Source organism: Rhodamnia argentea, chromosome 5 (genome assembly GCF_020921035.1).
Source record: "Rhodamnia argentea isolate NSW1041297 chromosome 5, ASM2092103v1, whole genome shotgun sequence".
Lineage (NCBI taxonomy): Eukaryota > Viridiplantae > Streptophyta > Magnoliopsida > Myrtales > Myrtaceae > Rhodamnia > Rhodamnia argentea.
In genome coordinates this window covers 2,344,080-2,365,827 of record NC_063154.1, presented here as the reverse complement: position 1 = coordinate 2,365,827, position 21,748 = coordinate 2,344,080, and the positions used below count along the sequence as shown (strand labels likewise).

Genomic DNA, 21,748 nt, shown 5'->3' with positions numbered 1-21,748 from the left:
AATTCCAGGGGGAATGGACCAGTCCGATTATTTTTATATTTTTTAAATGTAAATTTAATAATCTATTGATTATTTTTTTATTTCTTATATGCAAATTTAATTTAGGTAATGTATTAAAAAGAATCAATCGGTTCCATCGAACGATTCTATCCTATTCCCGGTCCCTGAGGGCATCATACCGGACAACCGGTCACCCTCGGTTACCAGGGACATTCTAGATTGCGAATCAGAAGCCCATCTTTTTCAAGTCACTGTCGTTTTCAGTCCCCACCTCTTCTTCGTTCTCCCCCTGTTCCCACCTTGGAACAGACTTGACGCATTCTCGATGTTCCCAGGACTCGTTCAACGCGACAGACGTAAATAAACGTTGCTTGACCCTGCTCTGATTTTTGATTCAGCAGCACGTGTGTAAAGCCTTAATGCGAAGGCGGAAAGGTTGTGGTGGCGAGCGGGTGGAAGGAGCTTTCCAGACCTTGATAGGGATGGTGGTGGTGGTGGTGACGTTAGGCAATGCACAAAACACCATTCACACTTTCGCTCAAATCTGCACAAACATGGCTGTAACGTCCCGGTCTCTACTGGGTTGAGTGGTAAGTTTGACTCTGGACGGAGTCTCCCCGCTCGAACCTCCTTTTTCTGGGGGTGGTCTTCCGAGATTGCGATGATGAGCGCGTCGGTTTTACTGCGAGACCGTTTCATGATTCTTCTTTTTCGAATGTGATAATGTTTCCATTCGTGGGAAATTTCAATCTGCGTGCGAATTGTTCGTCGTTGACCCTTTCCATAAGTTCACGAGAGCAGGGGAAGGGGACGGGATTCGGTCAATGTTCGGACGAACAGGAAGTCGCTTCGCATCGACTTCGACTTTTCCTTTCCTTGATGCGCCGCAACATGTTGGCCACGGAAAACGAGGGAAGTTTGTTGGCATGTTTAATTTCAATCGCGACGACACAATTTTCAAAGAGGTGCGACACGTGCTACGAAATCCTACGAGAACGCTTTCGTAGAACATAGCATAAGCCCTTGTCGGCGCGTCGTACCCGAACTCATGCTTCTGGGAGCTCTAGAACTGTTCACACTCTTCTTGTTTGGATCCAGATAACTTCCGCAATTCGTCCACATCCGACGGAAGAAGATGAAAAGAGAGGCTGGTGGCAAGTTTGCCCTCTTCGCGAGGTATAAATTAATCGCATCCACACGTGATACGAGACACCGACGCTCTTGATTCTGAGCCAGGCTTGCAGGCATGCAAAAGGGAGGACAAGTTTCGGACAGCCAAGTGTTTTTCTTATGTTTTGAAGAAGAGATGCATCGAAACGAGCGGTCATTGGACAAACACAAGGGGCAAGAAAGTGGAGACAACACGAGGACAACAGGAAAGAGGAAAAGTGAGGCGATACAGCTATTGATGATCTTGCTTTTCTTATCGGTACATGGAAGTTTGTCGCCGACAGTTAGATTTAAAAAACCAATATTGTCGCAGAGGATGTCCTCTTAACTACCTGTAAGGCTGTAACTATGATTAGAGCACAAGTACTAGAAATACAATGAGGAAAAGCAAAAGAAAACAAGGAATTCGGTTGGCTAAATCCTCTGCCGCCTCTGTTAACTCTACCGTTCTCTTGTGAAGTTGAATCATGTTGCAGAAGATCAAGAAATTGCTAAACAGTCGAGCCTTCGTACTTCCAACATGTAACCCGTAAGGTTAACCAAGCTAAAAACTGAGGCAGCATTCCCAAGACAGGACATTCCCATATGTATATGTAGCTTAGAGTTGGAAGTTAATGCGGAATTGATGCTGCAAGCGACTGAATTTTCTCAAATTCCTGCACGCAGCTGGCAGCTGTCTGCTATAGCAACAGGGCATGGTTTCTTATGTTTTTCAGGAGGAGGAGGCAAAATTTCTGAGGCATCAATGTACTAAATTCTACCAGTGATTACTAACAAGCAGACCAAGGATTCCAATAGGCAGCTGCCATACGACAGGAAAACCGGACAGCCAGATTTCCCACTCCTAGGTTGTCGTTTGAGTACACATTAGCCAGCCCTACCATCTTAAATTGTGACTATATATGGTGGTCCAGAGAAGGAACAGAAGAGCAATCGATCATTACTATCTGTGTAAAACATTCCAGCAACTGGTGAATTTTTTTTATTCGGACAATGGATTGTTCAGCACTCTGAAGATGCAATTTGCACATGCTACAGGACTGCAAGCACATGAATAATGTTACAAGGAATAGTACTTTAGCTTCTATCAACATTGCATACAGGGACATTTATCTATCACCAAAGATGCAGAAGTCGGAACTATGCTAGATGCTCTGCAAATACGGAAAAGATATTGACACCTTTGGACCACCTGATTCCATACCAGCGAGACAACTGGACCGACTTCGACATCGTGCAAGATGCCACTTCTTTATAATCATACAAAAAGAACGGAGACTTTGGGTCTAGATGCTACGACAGCTTGCCAAAAGCAGGGATCCCGCACTTCTGAAACCATTCGGGCATGCGAAACCGTTCATAGAGCACAGGCCTCACATCTCTCTGCGTAGAAAGGTGCTTCAGGAGTGGGAGCAGGACCTCCAGAAGCTGAAATAGACGAAGAATATTGAGCAAAGTGATAGATCATAATGTAGAATTTATGCTTAAAACCTAGTAATGAGAATAATTCAACTACCTGATCATCGCACGGCTGTCCAGCAGAAAAAGGAATGCAGGGAATCCCGTTAACTGGCTGCAGCAAGAAACTGAACGGGTTGTTGTCGACTATGACTATTCGGCTGAGATCCTTTGAGAGGCAAGAAAGATCCTTCACGTGCTCCCGATGCTCCCTGCATGTTAGGATCAGGATACCAGCAACTTAGATGCATCCATATATGGATGAGTCGTGTACCAATTCTGGAGACTCATCAGATTCCAGATCGATTAGGATTAATTACTCTAGGGGATATTACTTAGCATCGCATCAGGCGATGGCTTAGGAAACATCTAAAGACACTAAAATCTAAATTAGTAACCAGCCAGCATTACCCCTCTGATCTTGCTATTAGGACATAAAAATCAGAAATGACCTTTCACTCTTCTAGCTGAGGAGAATAAGGAGAAGGCATCGTCGATAACAGTTTATTTAATTTAAGCCCCCTAAATATCTTCAGAATAATGGGGAACCTATTAGTTGAGACCGCTATGAGCATTTCAAGCTCTTTCACTTAAAGACCTATATTCGAAACCGCCTTGACAAGCTTCAATCTATGTATTCTATTTCAAGAAATACCTGCTCTCTCTCGAATCACTCATCCGAGATTTATTTGAATGGTGATGCGTCCAATCAAATCATTGTAAAACTCAGTTCTCCCACTTCTTTCAATGTATTGACATTTCATTATCAGTTCAGAGGTTAAAACCTCAAGAAATCAGTACAATCGCAGGAGGATAGACACGGATTTATGTTCCCATTCTCATTGGAAAAGCCACTTATCACAGAGAAAGTAAATAGGACAAGGTGTAACGTATGCTTACGTGCTAATTGTTGAAGGTCGATAAAGTCGCAGACTAAATCTATTCTCAACATCTATTGTGTCAACGAGCGGTCTTGCATATCCTGTAGCCATGAACATTTGACTTATTAAACCTCGACCCCAATTGGGTTGGAGAAAGAAAAAACAAACAGAAAATCATGCAGACAGATAGCAACCTTCAAGTCCAGCAGTAAACAGCACGAGATCCGCAAACTCATGGAGCTGTTTCAAGAATTCTCGCAGGCCCGGGCGCTCAAACACCGTCACAAGATTGACCTTAGGCTTTCCTTCAGAGTCCTTTTGAAGCGTAATATATACTCAAGGAAACAAGAATCAAGATAACTCATCGGAGGAGATACCAAGACAATATCAGTCAAATCAAAACCCATTATGTCTAGAATGTAAACCACCTTCTCTGAAGAAATGCATTCTAGGTCAAACCACTTCAATCCGGCTTCCGCTGCTTGGTCACGAATAGCAGCAGGCAGAGTCGGCGTCTCGAATGCAGATATTAGAGTTTCATCTAAATCAAGCACTACCTGCATTGTGCGTGTTTAAATAGTATCATGCTCGCACACGATGATAAAAGACTAATCTGTACACCCTGAAAGAAACAGAGCACATTCAATCCCACCCCGCTTGTATACCTGAATGAAACAGAACAGATTCAACTTCACTTCTATTCAAGTGATTTCAATCTTTCCTTCACCTCCTTGTAGATATTCTTTCACAATATTTAAAATATCAAAAATTTGATAAGCTTAGGTTTGATTGACCCAAATACACGACATTACCATTCAATTGATCTCTCTCTCTCTGTCTCCCTTCCTCCCTCCCTCTCTCTCATGCAGAAACACACACACACACAAATACAGAAATCATCAATAGAATGGTATATAGCAACTTCAATCAAGCCTAATTGACAGCAGTGAAACTACATCAACAAAGCCTATTTAAATTAATCTTATCCGCAGTTTTTACCCTTTAACATAGTTGGTCATCGGATATCAGTAACGACATAAAGAAAGTTCCAAGCTTTAATCAAGCAGCTAGCGGAGAAAAACAAATTTCGTTACCGTGAGCCTTTCCAAGAGCTCGGGAGAATCGGCGCCCTCGTCGGCGGGTGGATCCTGGACGGGCAGCTCGGCGAGGGGCAGGGGCTTAAAGGAGGGAAAGCGAGAGAGGATAAAGTGGCGAGTCCCGAGAGCCGTGGCGATGCGCAAGAAGAACTGAAAGAAGAAAGAGAGCAAGTCCCACAGCGACCTCCATAGCTGGATCGTCGCCCGAGGCGACTGAGTCAACTCGGCAGACATCTCTGATTCTGAAGAAGAAGACGGACAAACAAGAAAGTGGGTGTGCGTGGCTGGTTAATGGCTTATGTCAGAAAGCCAGAGAAGCCCAATCTCTTTACTCGTCGTGCTCCGATACAGACAAACTCGAGATGGGACGCGCCGACACGGCGACTGTGGAAGACAACCGGTTTATATTACGTCTCGGCGTCGTGGGTCAGACGCGATTAACGCAATTCTTCAATGCGAGAAGGAAGTGCAGCTGTGAACAAGAGAGACGCTTCTACTCCCGAAAGCGAAGAAGAGCGGCCATAGCAGCAGCTCTTGGCAACCCAATGCTCGAAGCTCGTCCGAAATGGGAAAATGGGTCTGCTAAAATAATGGAGCAAAAGATAAATATCCTGGGAATTGTCATCACGCACCGATCCAAGGACGTGGCCTTGACGGACGGGATTCTATGATTCTCGAGAAAAGTAAAAGGCGAAAAAGGATTGTCCATAACATAAAGAAGTGATCTTTAAAATACATGTCCGAAATGGGGAGTAGTTCTTCGAATAGACTTTGTCCACATTAAAAACCGAAAAAACAAAACGAGCATTTAATTTGCACGAAACCATATCGAAAAGAATTGTCACGTCAATCAATTGGTGATGATTATTGCTCATTAGATTTTGCTGCGAATCCTCCAATAGAAAATTTCTGATTTGCCGGGCGTTCTAAAACACAGACTAAAAATACATAATAAATATTTTCGTATATGATAAAAATATATTTCGTTCATTCGTTTTTGTAGGTGATATAAGCCATCTTTTTGAAAAAAAAAAAATTGTTTATAAATCATTCATCCAAAGTAGTGAACACGATCGGACGATATGAAGACTATCCCGTGTCATCACCTGATAAAACATTGCGGAAGTCATGATCCATCTCTTTCTCCGAAAGGCATATACCGACTTTCCTAGGAATCCTCCTCAGCCAAGAGGAGATAGACGTTGATGTCAATTCGACGGTGTCTGCCCAAACAGAGAACCAACCCCTCAACCGGATTAGATCATAACAAGCGGTCCGAGGTCGAACGGTGACTAAGGATAGAGTAATAGTTTTGAAAGCATTGTGGGTAAAAGTTCAGAGGCTTCCTTTGATCTCTCTGTTTTTCTTGTTTATTAAACAGGAGCTCATTCTTTCCACTAACTTAGCATCAGGAACACTGATAAGTTCCTCCGCCAATCGACTCGTGTTGATCACATCAATTGACAGAAGCAACAGTGTAGTTTCTAACCAACTTTTCCAGCCCTGTTTTGTTAAGCAATTCTCAGCAGTCCCACCACATGTCTTGCAGAAATTATCTTGACAGGAGATTCCTTTGGCATATCTCAAAGTTGAGAAACTCACCCGAAAGCCACGTTATTCAGTCAGTGATGTGCACCAAATTTAAAAACTGATATTGATCTGATCTAAGAATTTCAGCTTGATTTCTTCAACCCAATTCAGGCAATTGCTCTCTCATTTCGTATGAGTATCGTTAGCAGGAGATGTTAATTGGAATTAGGTACGAGAAAATTTTCTTTCATCTCATATATCGAACAATCTCAATCAACATGATGTAACATGAAGCATGTGTACAACAACTATTCATCTTTACAAGCTCGGATTCACTCGGAGACGGAAGGCTCTGTATCGGGAGCTTTGTACAGAGGAAATTAAAAAATATATATGTGAACAAGCGAAAAATCAGTAAGCTGCATGTACACTAAGGCTTTTCTAATTTTTCAGCGCTCAAATAATAGCACTTACCAATCAATGTAATGCAAAATTTATTGGCATGACCTGTTTTGCATCAGGAAGGGAAAGAGTACTCGTATGAAAGCCATGGATGCTCCAATGCCTCACTCGCAGAAGGACGCCTATTGGGGTCGATCTCCAGCAAGTTCCTCAAGAAGTCAAGAAACCCAGTATCAGAAACCTGTACATGTCCTTCCAACGACGACTCCTCGGGAATTATGTACTCCAATTGGTTAGTCTCCTGCCGAGAAAATGAGAAAAATAGAAAAGAGTGAGACAAGAATCACGAATAGTGGTCTTAATTTGGATATTCAGCTCCATGAGTCGCCACTTCAACCTTATACATACAGTTTCTTTTTCAGACCAATGTTAAAAGTACTGCAAGCCTTCACTGAAACATAAAACCGAAAATGAGGTTAAACAGTCAAGGTACACGCAGCTCACCTCGTTAATGTAGTAGAGATCATATTCCTCCGTGAAATACTTGGGAGTCTCCTGTCCTTGTTCCAGCATCTCCTGATCAATGGGTCCAAGCATGCCGATCATGCGTGCTAGAATCATTACAATTCCATCATTTGGAAATAACACCTGAAGAAAATCAATCAGAGAAACAGCAATGGATCATGAACTTGTTTGCTTCAAGTACATATCCAAGAGAGGGGTAGCAACTGAACGAATAGAAGATGGCTTAGAAGACATTCATAGTCACTAGTCATAAAAGTTAAATCCAACATCTGGACTGAGTATGACCGTGAAGGGAGAAAGTTGCACATACTTCGCCAGAGCAGAGTTCTGCCAAGATGCAGCCAAGGGACCAAATGTCGATCTTTTGGTCATAAGGAAGGCCCAGGATGACTTCGGGAGCTCTATAGGAACGAGACTGGACATAGAGGCACAAGTTGTCTGATTTAAAGCAACTGCTTCCCAGATCAATGACTTTAATCTCAGATCTTCTATAACTTTTGATGAGAATGTTCTCAGGCTTTAGGTCGCAGTGTATAATCCCCATTTGATGCAAGTAGTCCAGTGCCTCTAAACACTGACGAGTTATGACCTGTAGGGACAAAGATTAGAATGCCGTAGTTACATTTTCCACAATTCCACTTCTATGGACAAAGGCCGTATAGGATTAAGAAAAACCAAATCCACAAATGAAATCTCTTGGCCCATAAAGGTACTTGTATTTGGCAGAAAACAGTCAGACAGAAAGAACGAAAGACAATATTTGATCTGAGAGAACTACTGAGTACTGAAATCGACCTGCAATCGGTTCAGCGTGAAATATGCTTCCCCGCCAGATTCTTGATTAAACTTCTGAAATTCATATAGATTTGATCGAAGAAGCTCACAAACAATGAAGAGATGCTCCTGCAAAGTTGTATCAACAGGTTAGGGAAAATAAAAAGAGAATAAGTGATATCAAACACAAGCGCCCATGTCCCGAGACAAAGGGTAAAGGATCTTATTAACTCCTACCAATTGGCTTATGCTAAATGCACTGTTCTCTCCCGTGGTAGTCCAGTTTGTGCCTTACCTTGTGAGTAATCATGTTTCAATCTAGAGATGGGTATGATAAGGAGAATTCCTACCTACGAAAAACCATTTGTAATACAATGCACTCTGTGTATTATCAACTCAAGCAATTTGCTTTGTTCATAAAAGTAATAAGCACACCGTATGCATTAACAGCTCTGAAGGCATTTATTTCATTCGCAAAAGGGTTAAGCACATGCCCATGGACAGTGAATGATACTGTTCAAGCTAGATATCCTTTGTAATACCTGCTCAAAGTATGACAGGAGAAACAGCTGATACATGGCGCAAAGGATTTTTTATTTCTCGTACCAATTGAAGTTCAAATGGGTGCATAGGTACGCCAACAATATACAACAATAATTAATTTATCTAGGAACAACTAGCATATTTTGAAAAAGATATTCAACATATCCATTAATGCCCTACCTGATGATAAAAGTAGTCGTAGAGGCGCAGTATGTGGCATTCATCAGCAGGATCATGCTTATTTACCAGCTTCAAAAGTTTTATTTCGTCCAAACTCTGATCGAAGAAATCTTTATCATTTTTTATGATCTTCAGACAGACATCCACCCCCGTGTACAAATCATGTGCTTGAACAACCTTACTGAAAGCAGCGGAGCCAAGGTACTCCGTAACATAATATCTCCCTGCGATTACAGTATTTAGCACGATGGGCAGATCCTTGTTTTCTTCGAATCCAGTCCTGTACATGGCATTACATGTGAGTGCAAGTATCCCTACAAAATAAATTGTACTAGCGAGCTTCACAACTTGATTTAGTAGAATCTTAAGGCAAGGGCAAATGCGATTATGGAAGACACTATGAAAAGATAAACTACTAGCTATATTCTTCTCGTGTTCAGGAAAATGAACAGCATCAATAGAGGCTCTTTTGCTGAGTAGAATTTGCTAAAATGGATCACAGAGTTACAGAGTGCGAATTTCCCTTTGTTATTAATACATCTATGGCTTTTAATAGGTTAATCCATCTGCTCCTCAAATATCCTGATGAAAATTAATATCACCGGTAAAACATGTAGACATACCTGTTTCTCCGGTGTATGATCCTCAAGTCAAAGATTTCATATTCATCTTCCTGATTTTCTTGCATTAAAATCTCATCAGCAAAAACACTCTCCTCCCCTTGGTCCCCGACAGCTTCAGGATTGCTGATATCTCCATTCTCTATTGGATCACCAACATCTTCATTTTGTTCGATATTTTCATATATAAAATCTTCCCCCGGATCCCTTTTGTGCAAATCAGAGCTACTTCGAGGCTGATCAACAGAATCATCAGGAGTGTGCTTCATTGTGTATCTGTTAGAACTTGCGTTTGCTATATGTTTGGTGCCAGAATCATCTTCAGAGCACACACCTTCTACATCCCCCAAAGTGAAGCCGATTGTATCATTGCTTTGAAGGTTCAAATAGCTTCCATACATGAGACGTCCCCCATATGGCATGGAATCCTCTTCCTTACCTTTAAAGAGTTCGCACTGACCCTCTTCATCAAAATGACGACTTTCAAACACATGGAGCTTTTGTCCTTCCTTTGCGAAGGCCGTGTCATAGAGACTAGGCTTATCTGAGTACTCAGCATTTAAACCCGATCGAAATACATCATGCGTGCCATTAAAATCCACTGAATTATCAAGACAATCCCGCAACTCTGAATTCGTAATGAACTTATCCTCAGTCGGGCAGCCAAAGGGCTCTGATCCTCGAAAGGATGGAGTCAGGAAGTGTCCTTCGTCCTTGTCGTCGTACCAGTACAAGTCATTTTGCAGATCATAATCGGGGTATGCACGCGCCGTGCCGAACTGGGACAGCCTATCAGAAGAAGCATCAGAATTGGCTCTAGAGGCAGATCGAACTCCGTATGGATTGACGAACTCTGCAAACACAAAGGAAAATGACGTGCAAGATGTCACGCCAACATGTGCATCGGCCAACAACCAGAAAGGGAAGTCGCGATTCACAGCATCAACGAACTTTGTCTTGCAATGTGCATAATCGCAATGAAAAATTCAGCAAAATGGGGCAGAAACAGGGCAGTGTGGCCGTTATACTCATAGCCAACCCCTAAACTATATCGATGACGAGTGGCAGAAATTGGCGGGAATCAATGCGGAAATCAAAATTTCCAATTTAATGCCAGCTTTACACGGCAATACATTACAAACGAGATTTAATTCTATCCCCTTAAAGCTTATCCTTTAAAGAAGGATTAAGTTTAACAAAAGAAAGGAGTGAAGAGAGAACATTTCTTCTAGTTCAACTTCACATCAAAGCCTAAAAAAGCACAGAGAAAGCATCACTCGATTAAGCGTTACTCGCATTGGGATCAAAAAAATTCAAGTTTAGCATGGATTTTTCTGTTTATTTATCAGGGGGGAAAAAAACCACTACTTGACAACAAATTGCACAAATAAAATGTCACTTGCATTAGGACCAACAGTGGTGTCAGAACGCCCAGTGGCTTTCGTGGTGTAAAGAACACGACCACCGAGAAAATCAAAAGAAAATTGACGCACTTACGCGCCACAAGAAATGCATAACTAAAATGCAATTCAGTGCTCGAACCGTGAGAAAGATTAGAACCTGAAGAGCACACGTCACTTGTCGAAGAGCCCACGCTCACGAACCGGTCGTCGGAAGACGCGCCACTCGACCTCACGGAACCGCCGCCGCCGCCGCCGGGCTCCGACGGGCGGGAGCTCGGCGGGACCCTGACCGGCGGCGGCGGAGGGGCCATCGGGAACAAGAACTTCTCGAAGTCCAAGGAGCCCAGATCGCCCTTCTCGACGATGTCCTCCCTGAGAGCAGACTCCGCCTGCGAGAACCCGTTCTTCCTCAAGAACTCGAGCACCGCTTCCACGTCGGAGAAAGCCATGCCGGGGCGCGAGGGAAAGACGAGACTCGGGCGAGAGTTGAAGGCGACGGAGGAGGGGTCGGGGCATGAGGGTCAAAAGTGGAAAAGTAGGGAGGTTGTTGTGGCGCTTGCATGCTGGTCCTGAGAAGAGAGAGAAAGAAGAGAGAGAGAGAGAGAATGGCGTGTCTACTGTGAAGCCGAAGCCATGGGTGGATCGACACTGCTTCTCTTACCAACTTTGGAAAGTGTGAACAAAGAGAGAGGAGAGAAGTGTGTGCGTGGGTTTAGGGGAGGTTCTCGTTTTCTTGTCGCGTGGGCCCCTCCCCTCCTAATCAACCGACACGTGGCGCTACCTTCGGCCTCGATGCGCCCATGATCTCGATTGATCTCTGTAGAATGCTCCACCCCGTTTGCTTAAAATCAACTACTGTCGAATGAAACCCGTAATCGTGTCCGAATTTTCATATTTTTTTGTCCTCGTACTTTTTTTATTTATTAATTAATATGTTTTCCTATTTATCTTACAAGTGCATACGTCACGTATTTGTCGTTTTGATATAATACCATATCCGCAATAATACGTAGAGGGAATATTTCTTTTCTTCGTTGACTTTTCAAAGGGGGGATGGAGCCAATTATCGTCTTTATTCTTTATTAATTGTTGCTTTCCATTCCAACCTCAATTTTTTATTTTTATTTTTTTGCTTTTTCTTATAAACCATTGCGAGGGGGAGGGAAATGATTTCAATTCTCCAATCCGCTTGATGCCGTCTGATTTTCACCATTCAAAGATGATGATGCAAGCAAGAGACTCCATCCACTTCTTCTCTTGCGATTGAACAACTAGCAAGCAAATCATGTCCCTCGAAAAAGATAGGAATTTTATTCTTGTTCCGAGGAATATGCTTTCTCGAATAATCCTATGAAAACATGTCCCGAGAGAATTTTTCTTTTCTTACAAAAAGTTCCGACCGCGCGGGTCGATGAGATTGACCTCTCTTGGAGGTAGACAAACCCTCGAGCCAAATCCCAAACTTCCTTCCGGCTAGTTTACAAGCACATCCTTGGCAATAATCGAGAATTTTTATAAATGAAAAAAAAAACAGATGTACAAAGGTCAACTCTAGTGTCCTTATTGATGAAGAGGTCAACGGAATACGATTAAAATATGGTCTAGGGAAACCTCGAGCTAAAGAAATAAATACCGAGATTATGTCGCAGCTAATGAACAGATTCGGGACTAGCTAATTAATTAGGTGAATTTTAAGAATCAAATTGAAAAAGACATAAAGTGATGAGAGAAAAAAAAAAGAAAAAAGAAAAAGGGGGTTATGATGATTGATCATCTTATGGGTGCAACCTACTTTTCGTGCGGTTCGTGAATGGGCAATGCCACCCACCGATGCTCATCATTTCCTTCTCCTAATTTGCGTGACGCGGAAACAGCCTTAGGCCTTCCTTTTCATGTGACCCAGATGAATAAAAAGTTACAACCGTGCTCCACTTTCCCAATTTCTTCGTATTTTTTCCTTCTTCTTCTTCTTTTTTTTTTTTATTTAACCTTTCCTGCTCTTTGGGACCAGGTCTCGAAGTTCGAATCGCCGGATGCCGTCGGCGGGGCTCCGATCACGTGCCGATGGCACGTGAGTCCGACGGGTTCGGTCGCCCTCGCGCCTCTCTCGCGTGGGCTGTGAACCCTCCACCCAATCGAGATGGCCCAGCGTGCGCGGAACGGTTTGAATTTAGCGGATACTTGTGGTTATTGCAAAGAGGAAAGGGATGGCAGGAGAGATTATTTGTTCTTGGAAGAGAAAGAATTACCAAAATAATTACCAATTCCGCCTTCAATTGAGTCAAGGGAAAAGTTTCCGCCAATTATGCCTTCTTGGTTCTTTCTTTGAATTCAAAATGGCAAGCTTCCGTATCTTTTATCATAGTAAATAATTAAGGGCTTTCCTCAATATAAAACAGATGCAAAAGTGGCATCTACGTCTCTTTATGACCTAGACATAGATCGGGAATTCAAAATGAAATAAATGTGAGGAATAATCTTCGGATGCCTAAAATTCGCAGCCGATTAGGGTGCACATGGTAACACTTATAGAAATGAATTTCTGTTCCAAAAGTACTTCTGAAGCAGAAATCCGTTCGGTAATGTAGCTTCTGGAGCAGAAATTCGTTTGGTAATATAACTTCTAAAGTAGAAATCCGTTTGGAAAAAACTTTTACTTCTAAAAGAAATTTCTACTCATGAAGTAAATTTTCACTTCTAAAATTGTTTTTCTCCCAATTTTAGAAGTTAAAAAAAAATAACTTCTCAACTCAAGAAGTACTTATCGGACAAAAAAAAAAAAAAAACCTCACAAAGTACTTCTTACCTCACATTCTTTTCATTACGCCCGCCTCTGCCAACTTCCGTCTCCGCCCATCGCCGACCACCCATACCCACCACGGCCGCTAACGATCGCCGACCATTGCCATCCCCGACAACCACCGACCACCGCCATTGCCAACCACCATTGGCCATCGCCCATCGCCGCTTGCAACTACCGCCAACCATCTACCATCACCCGCTACCAACCGTGATCGCCACCCACCGCCAGACATCGGCTGTGATCACCGACCATCGTCCCGCCGCAGCCCACCTCTAACTACCGCCCTTCGCCGGCCGCCAAGTCGCCATCTCCGTGACCCAGAGTAAAAAATAAATACTAATTTTTTTATTTTTAAAGAAATTTAAAAAGTCTAAAAATAAAGTAAAAAATTTTCGGCGGCCGACAATAATTCTTCATTTAAGATTTTCTGTTAATAATGTTTTAGAAATAGAAAATTTCAACCCTTACCAAACGAATTTCTATTATCGGAAATCAATTTCTGAAGCGTAAGTAGAAAAATCAATTTATACTTCCGAGTAGAAGTAGAAAAATCAATTTATGATCAGAAGTTGATTTACGAAGCAAAGGTGTTATCATGCGCACCCTTATTTTCTAATTCAAAGTGAAGATGACTAATCCCCATCGTTCTAGAACAATTAACAACTTCTAGACCATAGATTTCCACATTAAAAGAACTACGGGAAAGGAAAAACACCAACGAACAAACCAGCAATAGACCCCATTCAAAGACCCTAAATCGTCGGACGGATGACCAATGATGTACGGTGTTAATGCCCGCAAGTCGAGCCTTGTTGAACAGACCGTTTATCCAAAAAGGCAAACCACTAGGAAGCAGCATGACGACATTCCTTTTAGAATATGGAGTGCTAATAAAAAGCCTTTTTTTTTTTTCACTTTTAACATGTCTAAACAGAAAGAAAAGTCTCCATAATTAAAATGTAGATTGCTAATAAACTTATTAAAACGGGTTATAAGCCATTTCTTAACACATATGTCACAAGTTGCGTTATTGTATGAGTTGATTATGTTCATAAATTGGTTTAAACATAACATAAGTGTTAAATGGGTCTTAAACGGATTATAAATGGATTTGCAACTTACTTTCAACTCACCTCTATGATTCTCTTTTCAACTTCTCTCACCTTCGTTTGATTTCACTCCCACTCAATCTACACTCTCGCTTCAATTTAGATATGAATTTTCCTAAATTGAATTAAATCTGAAAGTATTTTAGGAATATGGGTTGAATTGGACATGATTTGTGTATGAGTCCGATCAGGTGCGTGTGAATAGATTTGCATTACAATTAATGAGTCATAAAACGGGTTACTCCGGGGCAAACTCTTGTATCGAGCCAGACTGAAGCCCGCCCATCTATCGGGCCTACTAGATTTTAATAGAGATCCAGCAATTGCAGATATTGTAGGTGGAATTGATCTGAAGAAACAATGGGCCCAATTGGCCAAGCTTTCATTTGGTTCCATTCCATCTTCATTCCAATTAGCTTCTTTGTTGACTATCTTATTAAAGCTTCATCAAATTTATTTCATTAGCAACGGAAAGACAAAAAATTTCACAATTTAATGTACTTTTCCCAATTTTTTTGGTAGATCAAAATATTGGCTTTTCCTTTGCTACAATTAATCAGACAAAGAAATAGAACGGTTGCAAGAATAAAGTCGTTATTTCGATACTTTTACTTGTCATTCAATTCCATGACTTTGCATTTTCGACTTTTGTAATCTTTTTTTTTAAATACCTTACAACATTTATGTTTATCGTAGCCAGCAATTTAAGTGTAAACTTCATGGAGCAGTACAATTGAGCTTACTTTCAATCTGTCTCTACATGATCGGCACCATCATGGAGCAGTCTAGGGGTTATTCAAACTTCTTTCATAAACTAATTTAATTGCAAATTCATGGCCAAAATTTAAGTGCAAATTGCCTATTGAGCTTATGTTCTTTCTTAAGGATCTTGTATATGTATTCATGCTCCACAAAATAAATAGACTAATTATGGATTATGCAATGATCCGTATTCATTTTATTAATGATGCTATATAAGTTGATTTTATAGTGATAAGACGTAATCATTTGACTTAAATGAAAAAAAAAATGGGAAGAGAAATTGTCTCTGGAAATAAAAATTTTGTACAGTTACCAAACACATTTTGATTTTCTAAAACTCTATAGGGAACAGAATCGAAAAAAATTAATTCTGAAAATAATTGCTTGTTTGGATCAAAATGGTTGCTCAATGCACCCCTAGAGCAAATACTTATGGTTTTGCACCTTCTATCTTGGGTGCACAACTTTAAAAAAACACACACACACATTATATATATAAAGTAGCACCTTCGTGTCTCTATGTTTAGCATTGATGTTAATATAGTTTACTTATGCGGATGCAATCCCTACTAACAACCATTAGTAGACATAGATCATGAAAAACATAAAATAATTGAGAGGCATAGCTTTAAATGCCTTAGATTCGAACCAAGTAAAGAGGGAACTGCGAAAGAATCAAGCCAGCCGATTATTTAGGGGGTGTATGACAACCATTATGCTTCTCTATTTCTATTCCAACCCTATTTCTAGAACAGGCTTGGAAAGAACAGGTTTGGAAAAGAAACTCGTTTGGTAACGTAATTCCATTTTTCTATTTCTAAAACAAAATTTTGTTCCGGAAATAAATTTGGAAGAGAAATCAAAAACAAAAATTTCTAGCTTCTCGGAGAAACAGAAATGAAAAATAATAACTCTAACTTTTTCTCAAGTACCCTCCACCTTCGATCACCACCCGTTGTTGCCCGCCGTCGCCCCCCGCTTCACCACCGGCCGTAGCCACCCACCGCTAGCCGCCGCCGACCCCGTCACGGTCGACCACCGCCCGCTTCCAACCATAGCTTATCGCCACCTTTCATTGGCTACCACCGACCTCCATCGGTTGCCTCAACTATGACTAGTCGCCACCGACCTCCGCCGGCCGCAGCCAACTACCGCCCATCTTCGATCTTCGCCGCCGCCAACCACTACCCTCGCTCTCCCACCACCGATCGCCGCCCGCCGTCGTACCTCGCCTCACCGTCCACCACTACTTGTTGCCAACCTCCGCCGACCGCTACCGCCCACGCCCATGACCACCGCTAGCCGTCGCCGCCCACCACTACCCACCGTCGGCCTTTGCCATTGCCAATCACTATCCACGGTTGCCCACCACCGACCAACACCGGCAACCGTCGCCCCCCACCTCACCGTCGCCACCCACCGCCAACCCCGCAGCTAACCACCGGTCACGGCGACCATCATCGGTTGCCATTGACCACTGCCGATCTCCGTCAACCACCGCCACCCACTACCACCGGCCGCCACAACCACCGCTGTCACCATAGTAAAAAATAAATAATATTTTATATTTTTAAATAGTAAATAATAATTTTTGTAAGTAGAAATTTTCAACTGTTGTTAAACGAACTTCTATTCTAGAATAAAAAATTTTATGTCATTATCAAACGCATTTTTTTGTTCAAAAACTCATCTAGAAACACAAATAGAAAAATTTATTTATAGCAAGAAATTTATTTCTAGAACAGAATGATTGTTATGCACCCCCTTACTCTACTCAAAGTCAAAGTAAAATTATTAATGACCTCTAACCATAAATTTGGTGGTGGCAGCTAGCTACAAATGTAGAGCCCTTTTTTTTTTTTCCAAGAACCTTAACTACCAGGAAAATAACAAGATAAGAACACTAAAAGTATGGCAACTGCCATAGCTCTCTTTTTTTGTTTATCATGTTCAATGTAATCCTTTCATTAATTCAAATTTAGGGACGGCATTGGAATTTTTCTTAAAATTTAGGGACTAAATTGAGTATGTTCCAAAAGTTTGGTGACCACGTTGAATAAATTGAAAGTTCAAAGACCACATTGCACATTAACCTAAATTTCAAGGACTATATTGATCAAACTAAAAGTTTAGGGACTCATGTTAAAAAAAAAAAGTTCGTGAACCACATTGCATATTAGGCCAAAATTTGAGAACCATTTGTATCATTTTCTCACTTGGGTTAATGCGATTAAAAGTCACAAATTGGCATCCATGTATTATTTACCTTGAACTAATTTTTTGTTTTACAAAAAAAAAAAGTCAAATTGATATTCCTTGGCATTTCATCTAATGTCCCCGTTAACAATGTATAAGTGTCGACCCACGTGGAAGACGACATCTCGACGGGTCCGACACGTGGAAAACTCAACGACGTCGTTTTGGGATTTTCCGAAGAAAATGAAGATGAAAAACGACGATGATTCATTTGGAAGTGGTCCAAAAGAAGCGCATCATCTTCCAGCTCCCATTAGCAAAGTTCGTCCCCTACTATGGAGGCACGATCGGCATGTGAAGCTCTACACTTCCTGGAAGGAGATGTCACCATCGCTCATTACTGGAGATGATGGTTGTGAGTTAGTGCATTTGACTTGTTGTCAGCAATAGATGAGTTATCGATGAGTTAGTAGTGCATTTGATTTGGCGCTCGTTGTTTATTGATTCGCATGCATCGAGTTTTATCAATTTGCAATTGTGAATCGCTGGATCATCTGCATTTTCTTTTCCTCGTTGTTGCACCTTGATTCGTTGCTGCTGATTTCTTGCGTGTGGCTTAAACCCTATACCTTTGCTCGGCTCAGATTGCGAGGTGTGGGCTGCTGGTATCTCGAAATTGATTGAGCCATCCAAACATTGAAGGGGAATTCTTTAGTTAAGAAGTTTTTAAAGATGACTTGGTGTGGAGCAATTTGTTGTATTTGGAAAGATAGGATCTTGTTAATGCATGGAACCTCTCCTTCAATTAGCAGAGCTATAGGAGGGGCAAACAAATTTCTTTTTTTGTTGTGATAGTGCAGGTGGGGGCTGACATTAGTGAAAGGAGACTGACTCTGTCACTTGGAGATCAAGAGTTGTGCAGCAAATGGACATATCTTTTGTTGTAACTTGAGTTTTGTGTATAGCTGTTGTGGCCCTTGTGGGTGGTTTCATGATTACAGTTGTCGTGTAACATCACATGGGAATGTAGAAGTGGTTCATAGTAGCAGTTGGGACATTCATTTAGGTGAGCTCGTAACACCGGTTGCTGATCATTTTTTATTGTGTGTCGTAGATTGTCTATTTCATGTATTTTCCTGGCTGATTACATCCTCTGGAAAAGAAGTTGGACTGAGCATTACTTCTCGTCTTTCTAATGCGTCCTTAATCATCTCATTGACGGGGTGGATTATTTCACTGGATCGATCCTAAGTCCTCATCACATGAGAATGCAGAAATTTGTGGATTCATGACTGAGAAAGGAATCTTGGATTAGAGAATTGAAGTGGTGGAAAGTCAATTGAAGTCATAAGAGGAAAGAATACGGAATTTACAAATGCTGCTAGATCGGAACGAGCGTGATTGGACACAACTAAAGCAACTTGGTAACAACTTACATCTGCAAGTTGCAAGATTGGAAGCAAAGGAAAACATCTGTCACAGAGGATGCTTCTAGTGATAGGGGGGATGTGTGTCCTGATGTTGTTCAAGTTGGATCGAAGTAGGACGCGACTGTGCTTGCCTTAGTGTTGCAGCAATGTTTGATGCAGGGGTACTGTTGTATGTAATGTGGTTGTGATCTTGTTGTACCAGGTCGTAGATCTTCTTGTGGTATAGTAGTCAATGCTGTGAAAGCAATGAATATGAATTCTTCTCTCAATCTCTGTATTGGTTTTGGGTCTATGAAGGGTTTTGGGTTGTTGAATTTGTGCTCATTCAATGTGTTGGTCTCTGATTCCTTCTTGTGCACTATCATTCCATCTGTGATTTTTCTGATGCTGAGCATGAGAGTGGTGTTTTCATCCGCAGTCTTTTAGAGGTAAATTATCTCTGCTAGGAAAGGTGGTCAGCTGGTGTTTGCGTAGGCATATAGCTTGTCCCTCATTAAGGAAATTATGCTAAAAAAAAGTAAACATGAAGAAAGGATTACCAGTTTCTGTACGCGAAATCATATTGACGATCCCAAAATGAGGGCTAAGGAGTAGATAATTTTGTTTATCAGCACGAGAACATTACTAGTTTCTTGCAACAATTCTGTCAGGAGCTGTCACCTTTCTTGATTAATACACAGTGCAGGTTTTTGTATTACTATATCCGAACTGTTGTATTGCCATATCCCAAACTGCCGTATCGGTGCTGTATTGCTGCTTTTACAGCAGCAACGCAACAGCCAATTGAGTTGAAATACAGCAGCTATACAAGCTTCATGAACACCAACTTTTCAATAGACTCCGAAAGAAAGATCTCAGACGCTAACAAGCAAGCCAGCAAGCAAGACTGCTTGCCCTGATTCCTTTCATCTCTGGCAGCAGCAATGCAACACTTCAAGCAGCAATACAAGTGAACACCATCTCTAACAAAAAGCTTCATGAGTTGAAAACTCCATCTCTAACCAGGAAAAAGGAAAAAACAAGAAAGTGTTCATAACAAAATTCAAGAACACCATATTTAACAGCAGCAATACGAAAGACATTTACACCATCTCAGGCAGCAGGGATAGAAGCTTCATGAGCACTGTCCCTAACATCACAACCACCTTCAACACATTCAAATCCCGTCATCATCCAAGTCCAATACATCCAGCTCCCACTGCAGATTCATTGTCTTGCTTCACTTTGAGATTCTTGAGTTGTGGGGGGTCCAGAGACTTGGCTTTAAACATTCCTTGTATGGTTGCACCACTCAGACGACATATCCTTATAGAATCAGGAAGAAGATTAACCATATTAGCATCTTGGCAAATTCACAACCGAGTGTACTGTACAGACCCTCCTCTTCCCAGTGCTCCAACATTTGACAGCGACCTTACAGATCCAGCTAATGATATCTTCACTTAGTCTGTCAGATGCCCCTCCTTCAGTGGCTGGTTGCTTCCTTGGCTTGCTTCTGTTGCCCTGCAGACAAAGGACATGCATGAGGATGAATGTTGGTGACTCTTGGCCTCTTTATTCTTTTGGTTTTCTCTGCGTTTTTCTTGTCACCGTTGGGGTCTCTTCTTGTCTTCTTTTTGTGTCTCTTGGAAGCTTTCTAAATGGTTGAGGAAATGAGGGCTCTTCCCTCCTTACTAGCCACAGCCAGTAGCCGTACATTTTCTTTAAAAAAAAATCAATTACATAACCATTTAGGTAGCACTTAATTAATTGATGCACGAGAGAGCATGACTACATAGCAGGCACCTCTTCTCATTCAGATCAACCACAAACCTGTCATCATTTACAAGACAAAGCTCAATTTTTGCCCCCAATTTTGCCTTAATTCAGCCACCTGAAGCCCAAGGTTTTCTCCCCATATTTTAATCCCACAATCGATATCGTTTAGGGAAGAACTTGTGCTCAATTTTCGGTGCCGTTCTCCATGGCAGATCGATCGAGACATTGTGTCAAATGTGTGTTACATGTATGCATTTTATTAGAGATATTGTGCTGACTATGGACGGAAGGTAGAGAAGGTACCGATTTGACTTTGAGGGGTTTTATTTATTTATTTTGAGATAAAAAATCTATAAAGTTAGGATTTTTTTTATGGTATTAACTCGATTTTTGTCGCTCAAAGCTTCGTCAATATTATTCCTTAGCAAACGAGAAGAGAAAAACCGGGAACAACTTGCCCTTATTTGACAATCCAACAAAGAAATAATATTGCACTAGGATGTTCAATTTCCATTTTTGTTGGTGGAATAAATATTGGCTTTTCCCCACTGTAAATAATTGGACCAAAAAAAAAAACCAACCGCGACTTGCTTCTTCACCCGCAAAATGAAAATACGAAACAATTATTAACATACTTTGTATGAAATTATCTCAAGCGCCATAATATCGAACTTGTAATAAAATCAAAGGGAAATATGCAATTAACTCGCAAAATTTATCTTCAAATACAATTTCTAGAAAGTTGTTCGATTAAAAGAATAAGCGAGTGCAAATCTATAAAAATATCGTACTCTTCTCAACGCCATTCATAAAAGAACTCTGAATTGACCGCCTTCTTAATTACTTATTATCATAATTAACAATAAACTCGACCGCCTTTCTATTCTCATTTCCAGAATATATTTCAATGCCCCATTAGCAATTTCATTTTTTGTCATCCGATTTCTTTTTCATCATTATTTTTTTTCTTCTAATTTACAGTGTCTCAAAAAGTCAAAAGGTGTTAATTGCAATTTGGGACTGAAGAAAAGAAAACTGAAAATAAAATGAATAAAACTCAAAACACCTGGAGCTGCACATAGCACAATTTGTCTCCGTTAACGATCT

At 41.2% G+C, this 21,748-nt stretch overlaps 2 protein-coding genes across 4 annotated transcripts; both read right to left on the bottom strand.

The window, feature by feature from the left end:
• Positions 1 to 2,118: 2,118 nt before the first annotated feature.
• Positions 2,119 to 5,294, bottom strand: LOC115743801 (carboxy-terminal domain RNA polymerase II polypeptide A small phosphatase 1). The gene is made up of 6 exons (XM_030678776.2): positions 4,604 to 5,294; positions 3,938 to 4,066; positions 3,704 to 3,824; positions 3,529 to 3,610; positions 2,687 to 2,840; positions 2,119 to 2,598 (listed from the first exon to the last, which is right to left on the bottom strand). Exons 1-6 carry the CDS (start codon positions 4,838 to 4,840, stop codon positions 2,464 to 2,466), a joined length of 858 nt encoding a protein of 285 aa, XP_030534636.2. The 5' UTR covers positions 4,841 to 5,294; the 3' UTR covers positions 2,119 to 2,463.
• A 1,072-nt stretch (positions 5,295 to 6,366) lies between these two features.
• LOC115743800 (putative dual specificity tyrosine-phosphorylation-regulated kinase 3 homolog) lies at positions 6,367 to 11,215 on the bottom strand. Of its 3 annotated transcripts, none has more exons than XM_030678771.2 (7): positions 10,741 to 11,215; positions 9,184 to 10,033; positions 8,561 to 8,840; positions 7,859 to 7,966; positions 7,374 to 7,652; positions 7,043 to 7,186; positions 6,367 to 6,839 (listed from the first exon to the last, which is right to left on the bottom strand). In XM_030678771.2, exons 1-7 carry the CDS (start codon positions 11,030 to 11,032, stop codon positions 6,654 to 6,656), a joined length of 2,139 nt encoding a protein of 712 aa, XP_030534631.1. In that variant the 5' UTR covers positions 11,033 to 11,215; the 3' UTR covers positions 6,367 to 6,653. The 3 variants fall into 3 exon arrangements, with proteins under 3 accessions (XP_030534631.1, XP_030534632.1, XP_030534633.1); XM_030678772.2 differs by having other exon boundaries at positions 9,184 to 9,340; XM_030678773.2 differs by lacking the exon at positions 10,741 to 11,215 and having other exon boundaries at positions 8,561 to 8,874; positions 9,184 to 9,321.
• Positions 11,216 to 21,748: the final 10,533 nt, after the last annotated feature.